This window comes from Pipra filicauda, unplaced genomic scaffold (genome assembly GCF_003945595.2).
Source record: "Pipra filicauda isolate LSUMZ 115617 unplaced genomic scaffold, ASM394559v2 scaffold16_size7369187_pilon, whole genome shotgun sequence".
NCBI lineage: Eukaryota > Metazoa > Chordata > Aves > Passeriformes > Pipridae > Pipra > Pipra filicauda.
The window spans coordinates 4,381,698-4,399,737 of NW_024104207.1; the positions used below are offsets into that span (position 1 = coordinate 4,381,698).

Below are 18,040 nucleotides of genomic sequence, written 5' to 3' on the forward strand. Positions count from 1 at the left end.
TTACTGCTTATTCAGGGAAAAGCTTGCCCACCTCCCCTCCTTCCCTCCAGGCTCTTTGTCTTCCATTCATTTTATTCTTAGCATAGCGAAAATCATCAGAGGACAAGGCTGGGCCTTCTAAAAACATTAACTATTGCCCTTGCTTAAAAAGAAAGTGTGATGAAAGTTCACAGCCTCTGTAGCTTGTTAATAATTGTGTGTTTTGTTAGGATTTTGGTTTTTTTCTGTATGCCTTTTTCTTACGCTGCATTGTTCTGGTGCTGGTCCGTCATGCCTGTAAAGCTAGAGTCCAACACGGCTGAAATTCATTCCTGTCACAGTCTTGTGATCTAACCCCAGCCAGCCACCAAGCCCCACACAGCTGCTTGCTCACTTCCTCACCAATGGGACTGAGGAGACAATTGGAAGGGTAAAAGTGAGAAAACTCATGGGTTGAGATAAGACAGTTTAATAGGGAAAGTAAAAGCTGCTCATGCAAGCAGAGCAAAATAAGGAGTTAATTCACTGCTTCCCATGAGCGGGCAGGTGTTCAGCAGTGTAAGAGCATAGGGTCTGGTGAGAGGCAGTCTAAAAACCAGGCACTGAGTGAGAAATTGGTGAAAAATATCCACTTACACAGCAGACTGTTTCCAGTAATTTCATGAGACGTTTCCCAGTCTTACTGAGAAAAATTACTGTAAACTTTTCAAAGTGCTTCTCTTTACCCTTCAGCATCACCTGTGCCTTGCCCAGCTCTGCCCTGCTGTTGGCTCTTCTGTGAGCTGATTTCATGCAAACCTCAACCTGTCTTAGCAGTGAAGATATGACTGTGTGAGGAGAGGGAGGGATACACAAAACTGTTTGTCACTTCTAAGTCCATGATATTAAGCTTCTACTCTCTTACCAGGTCCTCTTGGTGGCTGCTTGTAGGTGAATATGCGTAGTGAGAAAAAGCTGCTCCCTTCTGAACTTGGCAAGATCCAAACTTAATTTGTGCATTTCTCAGAGGCTTTGTCATCTCTCTTGAGCAGGATTGCCATCAACAGTAGTAATGGGTGTAGAGCAATCAAGGGAGATGAGGATGGATGCCTGACAATCACCTGCTTGCTGTCCAGCGGTGCTCCTAAATTCTTCTATCCTGTCTTTGGATGATACTTTGCACAAAGCCATGGCTGGCCAATTAGATAGAAACATCATGATAATTAAAGAAGTAGAAAATAAATAAAGTATTACCATCTGCACAGCATGAGTATGAAGATGAAGGATGGCCCTATCTTGCATGTAGCTGGGGCAATCTTTCCTACTAGCATTTGGAAGCTCTCATTACTTAATGTACTTACTGCTGGGAGTGTACAGTGCTAGTCTGGGTAGATACACAGGGCTCAGCAATTTTAAATATACTGTCTGCAGCCATACAGGATTCATTATAGCTAACAGAGTCCAACCAGGGAAACTCTGTAGACCTTGCCTTTCCTTCCTTGCTCTTTTTGATCCAAAACAGGATTTGGCTCCTGAACTTAGATGACTCTGCATGACTACAGCAGAGGTGCCCTTGGATGTTTCAGAGGAACTCTGTAAGCACGTGGCTATTGACATCAGTATTTGGCCAACACACTCATTTTTCCAGTGTGTCTTCCTGGTTACAAAAGTTGAATTTCAAGGTGCATTCCCACATGATGACAATATAACATCTCTCCCAACTGTATCTCTTCTAAAAAGGGCAATTCTTTGCCCTGTTGTTTTTAATTGTTATGTATGCTTAATTCCTGTTTGATCAGTAGTACAAAGAGTGATTCACATTCCGAATTCACTGGACACTTAAAGTCTAAATCTCTCATCATCTCAGAGAGAGAAAAATATATTATAAACTGTTGAATTTTATATCAGAAAGCAGAGGTGAATAAAAATGATAGGGGAATTGTAAATTCCTTCGATGTGCTTCCTAACACTTGTGGCCAGAGACTGTAATAAGCAATAAGAGATCAGGCTCATTATTCTAATTGCTTTGCGATAACGCGTTCTTCTCTTGGTATGAACAGCCTTTGCTGCTATTGCAGTAGTGCGCATTTGTGGCAGCTGAGAATGTGGCCTCGGTGCAAATGTTGTGCTTTCTTCCTGTGGCATGCTTTTGGAAACAAATGTATTTTCTTGGATTGGAACTGGTTGCGACTTTGAAAGCCATTGAATCACTTCAGTTTCAGTGGAATTCACTACAAGTTGAATCCTTTGTGGAGTTCAAGCTTAAGAAAGTGTTGAGGTTTGTGTAGCAGCTCAGCTGAACTGAGCTAAGATGAATATGTAGATCCTGAGATGCATGTTTTCCAAAATTGTGGCCTAATTCATGCCTCTCCTTTAAATCTGATTTGGGATCAAGTATTAAATAATGCAGAAAAAATATCTCATTTCATGTATTCCCATCCAGACAAAATTAGTGACGATGTGAGGCTTTTCTGTTATTGCAGGAGCCAAAGGCAAGCAGGATGCAGACTGAGTTATCAGAGTTAGTACCAAATTTGAATGTGTTTTATCAGATTATGAACGAGGTGGAGGACAAACTAGGATTGAGAAGCTGGCTTTATGTGGACTGCTTAATAAGAAGAATTCCTGGGTAACTTTCTCCTCATCTATCAAAGTTAAGTTTTTTACTCTTAGAATAGATTATTTATCATAAATGTTTCAGTGGACATAGGGGCAGAGGACCATTCCTTTTTTTAAAGAGAAATAAATAGCCTTGAATGCAGGTAGTAAATTTTTATACTATAGATTAGGTAGTGTAGGAAAATAAACTGCACGGTAAATACAGGGACAAAATTGAATAGTAAATTCTCACTACAAGATGCCTCCCTTCTTCCCTTGTAAATTACTGAATTTCCTGCATCTGACACGTTGGTCCCATTCTTGCATCCACCCTATGTTAGGAATCAAAGTGAAAACCATCAGCTTCAGCAGTCTATCATTTTGTGTTTCCAGTGGAGATAATTTAAGTATAACACAATGACATTGAATATTGTTAGAAAGATGACAGGCCATGATTAGAGTTCTGTTCCAGGTAAAATAAATGGCTTGAAGATTGAAGAGAAAACAACAAAAATATTGTTCGGTATTGTGTGGTATCTTGGTTTTTTAATAACACTAATCAAATGGCCATTGTTGGTTTTCACTGGAAAAATTGTTCTTCCTCTTTGTTTTGAACAGGCCTTTCAGGAAAGAAAAAGCAAACATAAAATATGTACATTTCACTTAAAATACAAGGTGGTAGTTCTGTCCTTAAGATGCTGTATCAGGATTTTTTTAGGGGCAAGAGAAATAATTCTTAAAGGGCTGTTTTTAGATTTCAGTTCAGATGCTAATCTTTCAGTATGCTGGATACAGTAGGTAATGTTTTATTGAGTGGAAAAATTGTGGACAATGAGTGTAGCTGATAAGCTTAATTTTTTAAAAAAACATTTGCCAGAAAATACTGTCAGATATTTATGTTTTTCTGTTTACTGGGGTCGCTGTGAGGGGCCATGTATTTTTACATTAATATATTTTTTATTTGTTGTTATTAGCATCTTTCTATGAAAAATTCTGAATGTCTTAAGGGGAAAGAATTTTTTAAGTATTATGAAGGCAGTTCAGATTCACAAAATCACATAATGTACCGAGTTGGAAGGGTTAATAGCTTTTGCAAGGTCTAAGAAAATTCCTTAGGAATCCTAGAATCCATCGTAATAGAACATGTTTACCCTTTTTTTCTTAATTATACAATTTATAGAATTGGTGGTGTAACCTCATTATGCATATGTGTAAAATGTCTTTAAAGACGCTACCTGGAGCTACCACAAGGACTAAAGTGGCAGTGTTAGCTGCTGGGCAACAGCACAGAAAGGGGGAGAAAATGGAGGCAGTGAAGAAAAGGCTTAAGTTTTCAACTGAAAGGAGCGTAAAGACCTGTAAGAGTTGTCTCTGTGGCCAGACCTGTAGAAATACACCTTTCCTGGAGTGAAAGTCCAGATATGGGCAAGGAGAGATGTGATAGAAGCGGGGTCTGTGCAGCAGGCAGCAGTAGTCTGAAGGAGACTGTGCAGTGTTTGAGTGGCTGAGTTTCAGCATGGCATTTTTCCTTCCAGCATACATGTCGTTGCACTTCAGTTCCATTCTCTAAGTGTTATTTATACTAGGCCGAGTGACCATAGTGTTAAATATCTCAGATGACCAGATGTCTGAATGTATTTGGGGTTCTCCTCTAGGACTTGTCTGAAATTTGGCAGATGTGAGCAAGGAGATAACCGAAGCATTGCTCTTCTTCTTGCTCACAAAGCCAACAAGTGAGAGCTCCTAAACCCATCATTACTTAAAAGATTGTGGTGAATGTTCTGTAGCAATACTGTAGAGGTTGGATCACAAAACAAAGGCACAGGATACCTGGCTCCAGGTACTCTGTCTACTGCACCTCTAGATGTACCTTGTGCTGCTATATCCCTGAGGAGATGTGGATGGCATAACCACTACACTGAGGGCTGGTTTTGGGGCTCAGCTCATCTTTTTCCTCAAATTTGCCCCTTCCTGCACATTTGCCTCTGATCCTGGGGTGCTGTAGAAAGCAGAGCCACTGCTATCACCCATTCTTTCAGCTGTATGAAAGTAGTGTCCACACCTCTTTGCTGCACTATCATGTCCTGTCTGAGTGCACTGGATGTCTTTTGAATAGGACTGTTGTGCAGAGAACTTGTCTGTAGCTATAAAGTATAGATATTAGAAAAGTCAGCCCAGAGCAAATTTTTCAGGTGTTGAAGACGTAAAAGTCTAGAAGCTAGATGGGGATTGTGAGGATTGATCTTTAGTGATTCTGGTTCAGAATATTCTCTAGTAGGTGAAACATCACATTTAAAGAGGGTTAGCCACTTGTTGTTTCCTAGATATTATTGTATGTTTTATAAGGGAGAAGGCAAGGTCAGAGAAGCAAATTGCTTGTGCCAGAGAAAAGTACTGCAAACTTCAGACTTTTCCTGGGAGTTTTAGCTAATCTTCAAGGTAGATGATAGAGTGGGTTGTCATCTGACAGGGGAATATGTGGAGTATCCTTCTGGGAGCAAGTCTTGTTTTCTCATGGAGAAGTGCGACAATAGTGCTAAGCAGCAAACAAGAGTTATCAGTGAGCTTTGAAATAAGGGAGTAGGAAGAATGTCTCCCTCACTGGGGGACAGTCACATGATTGGAACCATATGTAATCAATTCATGAGATTTTCAGCTCCTGAGGAAAATGGAGAGGAAAGACACAATGCAAGGAATTGAATTGTGAAATTGAGGTTATATTGAAGGTGTTTATAGGATTAGGGAGACTTGCAAGAAGGAAAAAAAAAAGGGTTGATTTCAGATATTTAGGAAAGGTGATTTTCTAGTGTGCAGGCCAAGGGAAAAAAGTGTTTTGCTGTTTGGACAGAGTCCAGGTTTTCTTTATCCTTTTTCCTACACCTTCTTTCTTCTCTTTTTTTAAGTTTATCAGCTGAGAGCTGTGATCTGGTGGGCCCTAGCTGTACCTTTGCCCTTATCAGTGCACACCATTGCACACCAGTCAGGTGGGGAAAAACAGGTTATGTGCCTCCTTCCCCTTAGAGCCTCTTGTGAATCACACATACACACATTGTAGTCCTTGTTTTGTTCCACAGATTGGCTGTAGACATCTTAAAATATAACAGCCAACGTGAAGGGGCAAGAACTGATCAGGCTGGAAACCTTTTTTTTCTTTTTTTTAATGAAGGAGAGAAGCAAAGCATATTCCTGAAGTAGTAAATACTTGTTAAATGTAAGAAGGGTTATTAATACATGACTGTGCATTAATATGATAAACCAAATAAAACGGTAGGTTTCTGCTAACAGTAAAGCAATATGGTTGCCTTCTTTCCTCTAAATATTATTACTGGATACTTTCTTTTGCTTGCCTTCCTTATTCACTGCATGGCTGTTGCCTTAAGAAAGGCAAAAAAGACACAACTAAATGTTCAGTAAGAAGACCTCATTCCTTCCCTGTGGTGCAAAATATAAACAGAAGCGAGTGACCAAAATATAGAGAAACTTTCCCTAGTATGTACAATAGTTCAATAAAGAATGGGGATATAGAACAAAGTCTTTTGATTCACATTGTGATTTTCTCCAAGCCTCAAAACTTTCCAGTCATTTTAATTGCCATAATGAAAATCCCTGTTCTTTTGCCGGACTATTTTTGTTGCATTTTGTTTACTTCTTTTTTGTCAGAGAAAACTGCCTTTAGGGTCAGTGAATGTAGAGTTAATATATGTGCCAAGTACTGGGAAAAGGTAAGTACATGGTTTCCTGAATCCACATCTTATTGTGGCTCACCTGTTAGAAGGAGGTTGTCTAGGGTATCTCTTCTTAGTGGTGGGTAATCTCACCTCTTAAGTTAGTTTTTGATTATGCAGTTTCTAAACAGATGTCTTACTATGTATTTTAGCTTCAGTTTCATTCTCTTGGCTTTCAATGTGTGCATTCTTAAAATAAGCAACATCATCTTATCATCGCAGTGTTGACCTCAGGGTGTTATAAACCACTTTGAACAATTCACTCACTAAGGGACATTCCTGAAAACTGTAGGTGATGAGATTGATTTATGAGTAGTGACATCTTCCTATGTCAATTGCAATTTGCTTTTGAGGATGTTTTGGGAGAATTTCTTTTGTTTTGGTTTGGCCTTTTTTTTTTAATAGGGTTTGATATAAAATCTTTTGACTATTTTTACATGGGCATGTTTTCATTTAGACTATAATGTTCAAGAACTGAATGTGCCTTTTGTATATATGCAGAGCCCTCAATAGAAAAGTCATGTTCTTGTAGTTCCAATTAGCACTATAAATAGCTTTAGAATAATGCTGTGCTGAGAGCCGTAGAGAGAGCCCCCACTGACATCTCCCAGAATCTTGTGAAAAGACAAAGGAGTAATGTTCTTTGGACTTCAAGAGAGAGAGAATCCTTGCTGGATATGTCTCTAGACATGAATTTCACCCAACATCATAAGTAGATTGAAGATATTCTCTAGTTTCCTTTTACCCTCTGATCTCTTATGGCTCTTCCTAGAAAACTACTTGGAACTTGGTAAAGGCATGTGCAATTACAATGTCAATTGCCACTTTATGAAGAGAACTCAAGGACAAATCTCTCTGTTCCATATTCATTTCCTCTTGTCCATAAACAGCTCTGTTTCTCTGACAGCTCTTTCATCATCATCAACTTGACTTAATACAGAATTCTTTCTGCTGTGTACTTTTGTGTTGCTGTGGATGTCTCAGCCATTCTTCAAGTCAGCTTAGACCTCCTCTTGTAGATTCTTTCTGCATAGTATCCTTGAGATAAGACCTGTCACAGCTATCCATACAGCTAAAAAATTACTCATGTTGAGTCTTGCATCTCACTTAGTTTGACATCCATTTCCCTGGCCGTGACTTGACAAAAGCAGTCTTGCCCCTTGCTCTGCTCTCATTCATTCAAAGTCAGCACTACTGTCTTTTGTTCATTTCACTTTGTTTTTCTCCATTGACTCCCTCTGTTCTGTCCCATCGAGTCTAACTACTAGCCTCCAATATCAGGGCTGCTCACAATCTTTTACCCCCTACTCAGTCTTTTTTTTTTTTTTTAGTATCAAAAAACTGACTTTCATCTGCAGATGTTAAACAACATTGGTGTCAATTACTTTCCCATGGTGTTCTTCTACTAGCATCTGTTGTCTTTCTTACATGAGTCCTTTATGGAGGGATGGAGATCTTGTATATCTAATGACATGTTTCATTGGCCTCCTCCAAATCCTTAAAATGCAATACCACTGTGATACTTAAGTGTGCTTGACACCAATTAGAATAATCAGTTACTTGTGTAACAAATTAAACTGTTGTATTGTAAATAACATACCATGTTCACTATGTTCCTTTGAACATCTTCGTCTGTATCCTAGCTGTTGTTGCTTGTTTGAAACTTAAGGGTTGTCTTAAGAAGCAGGTGTATAAAACCTAGAGGTTGATATATCATAAAGTATTTGTAAGTAAAGGAATAATATGAAATCTGATCCAGACTTGATCCATCATTTTGAAAAGTTGCATACCTGAAAAATCTCGCTATATTCAGTACAGCCGCAATGGAGGCTTCATGGAGACTACAAATGCACTTTTAGTGTGGATTGAACATGAATAAACCAAACTCTGGAATTCAATAGTTTAGTTTTACACCTGATGTAAAAGCTAAAGTTTTTTCATGCTGGGGTCAGCATAATTTTTAATAATCATTTGGTATGTGTCTGTGTCAGCTATTTGCAGCTTTTAAGTAATTTTCATTCAAAAAGTGTGTTTGAAAAATGCTTCACGGCACTGAATTCCAAAATACAGACTAAAAGCTTAGGTAGGTTGGGCTTAGATATGTTCGGAGTATCCGAGTGTATGTGCATTTACTGATTTTAATTGAAAAGTTCAGCATAACATCTTAGCTCAAGATAAATCGGAGTTTTACAGATACCATGGTAAAACAAAGAAGGCCTTCAAATAAAAGCCATCTGTTAGCCTTGTGTTCAGTAATTCCTGAGTACTAAAATGTGTGTAAAAACTTAGACAGTCAAAACCATGTTGACCGATGAGCTGAGTCATGGCTGAATAATAGCAGCCTAGGCACCATTATGCTGTACTTTTACATATGCTGTTCATCTTCTCCACTCTGAATATGGCATACATCACCATCTCTGCCTAATTTTGTCAATAGTGCTTTTCATTAAATTAAATAGCCAAAACAAGCTATCTATTGGAAATTGTGATTTAGGTCTCTTAGGGTATTTTTTTAGCCTTTAATAATAAGCCATATAAAGCTGCAAACATTTTCAAAAAGCAAGTAAATGGGCTTATGTATGTCTGCAGGGAAATGTTTTGATTGTGTAACCATGATGATGTGACTGACAAGAAGAGAAACAGTGGGAGTTATTTTATTTTTCTGTCCTGCTAAGTGAAATGCTACCTGGATGGAACACAGACGTGTAATCCAGTGAAGAATTTTTCCCTTTCTAATTAGTGATATTCTGAGCTCCTTGGGGGAGACTATTTGTGGACCCCATGCTGCATTATGCCTTCAATAAACATATATGCTGACTCTAAGCACAGATCAAATAGCTCAGCTTCTGAAGCCTAATTTTGCTCTCATTATCTGTATATTGCTGTATGATTTTTACAGCTTGGCATCGTGTAAATTTGTGGAGTTCAAAATGTACCTTTGTTAGATTATTGAATTCATTGTGAGCAGTGCAGCTCCTTTATCCTTCCTTTTGGATAAAAGATAAGCCAGTATTTAATTTAGTCAGAAAAGTTAAAATCAAATGGTTATTTTTCTTCTTTTAGTCACTTAAAATTGCTCACAATTATATATATATAGTAAATTATATAATTTGAAAAAGAATGGTGAAAAAATATTAATAGAAATGTTATTAGATATTAGCATTTGTATCTGTCTGGCAGTGCGTATTGCCATGGGAATTACTGCTTCTGAGTCCCATCCTGGGCTCTGCCACTGATCTGCTATGTTTTAGTAGGCAACCTAATCTTTTGATTCCTTAGAGACAATATGTATTAAATGGAGAAGTGACCACATCACTTAGAAACAGTGTGATGTTAGTATTCATTGTCTTGTTCTGAAAAACTATCTATGCATAGAATTCCCATTTACTTCAGGTGAATATAACTCTTGGACAAATCTCAGGAGCAGTATTTGTAATGTACACGGACATGTCTGAGAGATGATACTGGATTAAAAGTATATTTGGTAGCATGAAGGAAACTCAGGTTATGATCCCGAGACCCCTGGACCTGTGTCCTGAACAGGAGAAAGTCAGACGTAACAGTTGGAAACAACATCTTAGCACAAAGGTAGTTTTATGTCATTGGCTTTGTAATAAGGCAATAATTTTACTGCTTTTCAGTTTGATATAGCATTTGTTATCCCTGTGGGGGTATTTGAGGCACCATTGGTTTCTTTTTCGTTGTTTTTATTTTTCTGTCTAATAATAAGCAGTTAGCCCAAATGTTACTTGAAATAGCAACTATTTTCCCTGAACTGCAGTTTTATTTTCTTTTGGCTTTTATTTCAGCTGTGGGAGCCAGCTGCTCCAAAGAGTGTGGGAAGCTGATTTGGAGGCATGTCAGCTGTTCATCCAAGGGTTTCAGCTGAAAGAAACCAGTTGCTGCGTTTTTGAGGAAGAAGAGAACCAACTGGAGGAGATGGAGATGACTGCTGATGGCCCACCTGACTCTGAAAAAAGAAAAGAAGGTCACTTTTTGAAGGGCACAGAGTGGGTTACTGTTTCCTGCCACAAACACAGTGAGCTGAAAGAGGTATCTGAAATAGTTTACAGCTGCATTTCAAGCAATACTCATGGTTTTCCTTTTGAGAGAAAGAGTTGAATTTTGGTGACGGGTCAGCAGGGCAGGTTAAGTATGAACTTAACATCTGGCCTCCTATCTGGGACATGAATAAAATAGCTTATTAGCTTCTCAGAAGCCCTTCAACCCTTTTTCCTTTTACCATCAGTCTTTTTAAAATGTGGAAATTATTCAGGCTATAAATACAGAATGTACATCAGGATGTAAAGGACAAACTATTAAGTGTTTAACTCAAATTATCAGATATTCCTCATCTCGCTGACAAGTTTCACTCTGAGTTGGTTCTGCTCACTTGCTAGCCTGGATCTGGAGGAGAGAGTAAATTTTTTCCTCCCTTAGTGAAATGGTCAAAGGCTTCCAAGCTTAGATGCTAATAGGCTTACAGCATCCAGCAAGTACAAAAAGGAGGAAAAAAAATCATGAAGCTTAAAAGGTTTGACAAATTTCTTTTAAGTTTTCATGTTCTGTTCTGATCTGGAATGCCATCCTGCTTGAAAAATGTACAACTGTACTACCAAGGTAAACAAGCTGTTAAAAAAGCTTCATCACCCAACAGCACCACTGTGACAAAAAGACCTTCCAACAGGAGTCATTAGTTTTATTACCATGGAATTTAGTTGACAAAAATTTAAAGTGTTCCTAATTGCATTTGATGTTAAGAGCCATTGAACTATGCGTTGCTTTGAAATCTGATGCCTAATTTTGCATTCATACTGGCTGAGACTTAGAGGAAAGCAGATGCTTACCTTACTGTAAAATCTCTTGTAAGTAAAATTCTGACTTTATATCGGGCTTCAGTAGTTCTTGCAGTCTTTTCCCAAGGAAAATGGTTGCAATGGACTGACTCCACATAGACAATGTTTTTATTAGAAATGGTCAGCTGTGGCTTTGATTCCATCTCTACCCCTCCGTTATCATATTTCTGATGAGTCTACTGAAGTAATACGAGGAGTTCTGTTGGTTATGGAATATTGTGCTCCCCTTTCAAAAGTGCAGCTTAGAAGCTCTGGAGGGTTTGGGGTTTTGTGACTGTTTCTATAGCACTCCTGAGATCTGTACTATAGATTATCACCTCTTTAACCCTTACAAGTCCAGATCGTTTCCCTGAAAATCAACCTTGCTATCCTAGAAGGACATCTGGGCAGCTGAAGTTAGGTGACCTCTGGTTCTGGAGAGAGGTGCAGGAGTCAAGGGACAGGTTCCCCATATCTTAAATGGAAGAGGAAAGTGTACGCTTGCATTAAACTCCTCCTTTTAAACTTGCTTTTCCATTATTTCCTCTATGCTTCTATCAGTCATAGAGGGAACTTAGGAAGACTACCCACTAACTTCAGCTCTTCATCTAGGTGCTTAAACTTCATGGTATAAATGGCCCATCCTGGCATCCTGAATAAACTCCATTTTGAGAATGTGCCAAAATCCATTCAGAAGCTGATGTGTAAACATGAAAATGTCCTTCAGGGAAGGCCTTGTGGAGGTACTCCTCCATCTGCTGCAGCACTCCTATGACTGATAAACTTGAAAGAAAAAAAAGAAGTAGCTTTGCTGGTATGAGACTGGTCATGTATTGTCCAACTTTTAAATGAAGTTGAGCAACAGAGCTCTGTTTTATCATGACTTACTCAACCAGCTTTCTATTTCTTCAGTGCTGCCTGCAGCTTTGACCATTGAGGCAAAGTTATGCATCAGTGATGACTGCAACCCATTGCAACCATAAACTCCCCCAACATAATGACCGTATTCTGGCTCTGGATTTAGGGTTGGGTTGCCTGCTTTTATACTTTTAGAAGCTGAGATTTTTTTTCTTTGTTGTGGGGTATAGAAGTTTTACCCAGAAAAGAATGCTTTAGGTTGATGTCAGTAGGGTCGACAGGCCCTAAACATTTAGAGAAGACCTGTAGCAGAATAACATCCCTAACATCTCTTAGTAGTTCATCACAAGGCAGAATATAAAAACAAACAAAAAACTCGGACACAAATCATGCTAACTTACAGTTTTGATTGTGTCGAAGTACAAAAGAGAATATGCCTTGATTTGTAAATGGACTTAGTTGAAAAACAAACCGCTTCTGAAACATTTAAGTGCTCTGTTATGTGGTGGTGTATTATTTTATTTAAAAATTAATTTCGTATTTGTGCCCCCCCCCAAAAAAATAGCAGTGTGGTGCTTAGTCTCTAAATATAGCCGTTTATATTACTTTTATGGAAAAACTTATCATTGTCCATTAGTAGAGAACCTTTTTATAGCCATTTATTAGCAAGTGAGAATACCTAATAGAGAAGCATGAATTTGTCAGAATACTTGGTTTGATATGATTTACCAAGCCTCTGGTGTTTCTGTGAGAGGAGTAGCTTGCTTTGGTTGCCATGTTTCTGGAATATTGTCATAGTTTAGGAATGACACTTCCCAGTTTAGTGCCCCTCCCCAACTGAGACTCCCCCAAACTAGAAGCTGTTCGCTAGCTCCTTTCCCCCCTAACCCCTTTCCCTTCCTGTTCCAGGGATGAGGTTGAGAATTGGAGGTCCAAAAAGGTGAAAAGTACAGGTTGAGATAAGATAAGGAACAGTAACAGCAACAATATCAGTAACAAAAGGTATAAGACAAAGAAACAATCTACATGGAAAAAACCAGACAGAATACCAACTGGCTCTTCCCTACCACACTTAGCTTTCCCCACAGAGAGATTGAGTCCCTTACTCTGGCCCTGTGATGGTATTGAATGACCAATAATTAGGGTCTGGCCATGCTCTCTTCCTGGCTACTGTAAAAAAATTAACCCTGTCCTGGCCAAAACTAGGAGAAATGACTAATCTCCTCAACTGTGTCACAACCTCTGTTCCCCATTGGGGAATTTCTAGAGAGCACTGTTGGTCACCGAAGTAGAAGGAAAAAGTGATGTTCTTTGTATTTAGAGGTTACTGAATTACTTACTTCAAAACAGTATAGGAAAGGCTAATGATAGCATATGTACATATATGCCTTGGAGGGTACATTTCATTCCCAGGTGATTGATTTACTTTACAGTGAAATGCTATAAATGAAGCTCTCCAGTTATTTATTGTGTCATATCTAGCTAAACATTAGTGTTGGGTGGATATTGGTTTTGTTGGTGTGTACTATAAACAGTGTTCTTGCATATAACTGTATCTTACTGTTTGTTTCATTAGAAAGCAAAAAACTAAGTAAGAAAAATAATTATAAGAAAAGCAAAATAGATGAATCGAAAGAGCCCTTCACTAAGATCCTCAGATACTGCTTTGTAGAAGGACTGTGTATCATTTTTAATTAAATATCTCCACTAGATCACAAAATATTACATGTTCTGTTTTAAAAATATGTAACGTATAAATTCTTTGAAAGTTCAGTATTTTACTGTCATATGAGCACAGGTTTATTAACTGTCAACAGTTATTTTATAGTTTTCATAACTGTGTTTTCTCAGACTGCTGATTTTTTTTCCCAGCTTTTATGTGGTAGACTGGCATCCCAAAATAATTCTGTAAATTAGGTTTCCTTTACAACACTGACTGTTAACCAGGGAAGACAATCACATGTTTTTACAGCTCAGCTTGTTGAAGCATCATTACTAATGTCTTGGTCAGAACTAAATAAAGTGGGGCCAGCAAAAATCAACCTGTGAAACACTCTGAGTTACTTAAAAAATAAGATGTATTTTTCTCAATTACAGACAACTCATTAGACTATAGTATTAAAAAAAATGCTGAGGCAAAGTTGCAGACAATATTACTACCCTCAGTCATGTGAAAGTCAGCTTGTCTAATTTATTTGATATAGATTATTGAATTTTCATATAAGAATATACTTTCCAGCTGGTAGCTATATTGATGAAATTAGGGTACCCTATCATTGCAGTTGTAGTTTGTCTTTTTGTGACTATTTGGGCTTGATTTTTCTCCCAGGTCTCTGAGGAATTTAAGATAGGTTCTAGTTTTCATCCTAGAAATGTTCCATACTTCTAAACTGACTGGAAATTATTTTGCCTGGGTGATATGTGAGTGAGGTGGAAATTGCTATGATCCTTACTACATAGTTAGATACATATCTGTGTGATTTCTAAAATATACAGTAGCATTTCATTTTTCTTCAGACAATGCCTGCTTGTTCCACTCCTTATGATAACTTGCTTTATTTTTTGCTCGTTGATAACTTATGTGTAAGCAAAAGCTTTTTATAACAGCGGAAACATCAATGATAACTAATAAACTGAAAGATGTGTGTGTGCTGGGACCTTCCTAACAGCAAGTAACTTGATGAACCTGGGTATGTGTGCACCTGCAGGCTTGAGTTCCTGACCTATCCTTTTTTCTTCTTCTTCTGCTCTCTGGCATGCTGTGCAGTGCTCCCTCTTAATCACTATGAAGGAAAGAAACACCTACTAGATTTCAAGAAAATTGAGGTGATTAAAGTTACAAGGTAAAATCCAAAATTCAGTAGTTTTACCTTTTGTAAGTCAGCATTTTTGGTAGTTTCCCATGAGAATTCTTTGTAGATCACTTCTTCCTTTTTCATCATAAAAGAGTAGAGAACAGGGATAAGGGTAAGGGCTGCTGTCTTTTCTTCACCTCTGCATACTTAATTTTTGCCCCCTGGGATGATGTTTTGGGGTTTTTTGAAGATCATACTGGTGTTGGGAAGATGTTCTATAATTGTAAAGCCTTCATGTAATTAACTTTTTAAAAGGTACTGAGTGTTCTAAGTGATACCAAATGAAAAATTATGAAAAAATAATAATATTTAGTGTGGTGTCTCTCATTAAAAAGAAGCTATCACAGGACATAATACAACATTTTTCAGAATTTAGTGATAGCAAGACCAAGAAAGGCTTTGTAAGCAGGCTGTAACTCATTACTGTGCATTGAGATAGCTTATGGTCCAGGAGGTAAATGGGCAATGTGTAAAGGACAAAGCCTTTCAAAAGCTAAATAAACTGTGCATTCATTTGAGTTTTAATTAAATGTTGTATTTGTGAAGCTTTGAAAAAATAATTTGGAAACTTTAAATTTAATCTGAGTTTTAAGTGTCAGCATTAAGCATTACTGAAAGTCAGCATTTCTGTGTTTTTTGTATTGATCCAAGCTGGAAAGGATTTCAGTAGCAACAGGCAGCTGGCTTGTACACAGTGGTCAGATCATCGCTGTGTAGTCACGTGCGTAGTTGTACAGCACAATGCCCCTCAGCTTCATCTGATTCTGTGGTGTAGTGAAAATGCTAACTCTTTAGCTAGGGGTTGTAGCATCACAGTAGGCTTAAAGCTTACATGTATTTTGCGGTAAAAATATAATCTGAAAATTAATATTATGGGCAAAAGAAATCTAAGCAACCTTTTTTCAGATTGATTATTGAAAATAGTATCCAGTAACAATGATGAATTTATGGCAGATTAATGATTTTGCACTTTTTTATATATTTATGTACCTACCTCTGATACCAAGTACTGCCCTACCAAAGCAATATGCTTATCTCAGTTTATGTAAAGATTATCAATACTGTAACATGTGATAAGTATTAATGATTTTCCAGTAAAGTTAACATCAAATTTCTTTGCTCCTCAGCCAATCAGTGAAATGTTGGCTAATTCCTTACAGACTTCACAGATGAAGCAAGTTTTGAAAGAGGAACTTACTATAGTTAGCACGTGTTACCAATAGAAAACATCAGTGGGGTCTCTCATTTCTCCTGAGCAAACTCATGTACAGGGTTTATGCAAAAAATACTTCTGTAGACTCTTGAACAGTATACAGATCTGCAAAAGCTTGATAGAAAAGTTTGTTTCAGTCTATAGTTAGTCCTTCCATTTTAGAGGCAGTATTCCCTGTGCATTTTAATTGAGAGGCCAAAGACAGGCTTTAATAAAATGTATTCAAATATAGTTTTTAAGATTGGGTGGCTGCCACTGCCCCATTACAAGTGCAATTTAAATCTTTCTTGCATGTGAAGCAAATTGATGCAGTTGTTCAGCTTATATAAATTTTATTGTGCTGTATGGTTTTTATAAGTTACATTGAAATAGTACTGTTTATATAGCATGTATCTACTATATACTTAATAATTTATCTCTAACAGGTTATGGAAGACATTTCATTTGGAACAGAAGGTCATTTGTCTGAGGTAAGTGTTTCCTAGGCAAAATAAAGTGGTGGTATTGTACAGACTTCTCTTTGTTTCAATTAGAATTAATGACACTTGTTTTTATAGTGTTACCTTGGGGTAAAAATTGCTGAAGAGTGTGTGAGCACTTAGAAAAGCAACACAATCACAATGAGAGTGGGCCCATTCCTTTTTTTTTTTTTTTTTTTCATTGAAAATAATGGCAAAGTTGCTGAGTGTTTCAGGGATTTTATAGTTAAATCCTGTGCTAATAATTTTAAAATATACCAGCAACAGCACGAATATGTTTGGGAAAAGTAGGACCAATAATATTTAGCCAGCCTTACTTGTAGCACTGTCTTGATGCTTAGGAATGGAACAAAGTCATGATGCTTAGCCTGTTTTCTTGTGTACCACTAAAAATACCTTTCAATTTACTTTTGGAGTATAAAAGCATACAGACTGTGGCAGAATACAGGGTAAGAGGAATTCCATCTGAATAAAAATACTGGATGTTTGTAATTTTACATTATTTTCATAAACAAAAATATGTCACATCCTAGTCCATGTATTTAAGAAGGCTGGGATAATTAAGTAACATAAGATACATTTCCTGTGAGAAAAATCTGCTTATATACAAAAATCCATCTACCTGCAAACTAAGAGTTTAGGTAATGTAAGTGTAAGGAGAGTTATACTGATACTAAGAGCAGTACTGTTTTAGTCTTGTCCATTTTTACATCAGTATGCCTTGAATTGCAGTTTATTTAAAAGGGAAATCTAGTGTCCAAGCATTGTGTCCAGCCAGCAAATAAATTGCATGAACAAGTAACCCTCAGTTCACCTTCCATAATAGCATACATGCCACCTATCAAGTACAAGTGACAAGTGCTCAGCCAAGCAAATATTAAATAAATAAATACTGCATTTTAGGATAACTATTCAGATGAGGCATTTCTTTAGATTCCCACCAGTGAATCCAAAGACTGGATCGGCTGGAATGCTTTAGGAAAGATACAAGATATTGCAAGAGCAAATTCAGATTGTTGACCTTGTGTTCAGGGAGAATGTGACATGAGAGCATGCCTAGGACAGACTGCTTGACTGTGTGTGAGGTCAGCATAAATAAAAACAGGAAGCCTTGAGAATGAAGGTGAACTTTGCAGAAAATGCAAATGACCTTTCTGATCAGTGAACTTTGCTATGAATTAAAGCAAAACTGTGCAGGTGCTTGTGTCCACAGATGACGTGAAATAGGGGAGAGGCAGTCCTGCGGGATAAAGGTAGCAAAAAGCCCTACTTCCATCAGGGCAAAATACTGAGGGCACCAGAGCTCACAGGGCTGCCTGTAGAAGTATTCTTTAAGAGCTTAATATCTTACAGTCCTCAGAAGTGGAGAAACTTTGCCCTTTTGAAGTTTTGAGGGGGGAAAATAGTGTATAAAGACAATAGAAAGCAATGATACAAATAAAGGAAATGGAAATATGCTAGAAAGCCAGGCTCTACCACACTGCCAGAGATGGATTGATGTTGACTTGTAGACAGCTCT

At 37.7% G+C, this 18,040-nt stretch overlaps 1 protein-coding gene across 3 annotated transcripts in view; it reads left to right on the top strand.

Moving 5' to 3' along the window:
• Positions 1-18,040, top strand: part of DISC1 (DISC1 scaffold protein) — a 191,487-nt gene that overhangs the window by 157,595 nt on the left and 15,852 nt on the right. For 2 of the 3 annotated variants that reach the window (XM_027721399.2, XM_039379553.1), the window contains exons 11-12: positions 10,091-10,334; positions 16,468-16,512. In XM_027721399.2, coding sequence (XP_027577200.2) covers positions 10,091-10,334; positions 16,468-16,512 — 289 coding nt within the window. Of the gene's footprint in view, positions 1-10,090; positions 10,335-14,741; positions 14,818-16,467; positions 16,513-18,040 lie in introns of all 3 variants that reach the window. The other variant, XR_005562923.1, reaches the window with a different exon arrangement.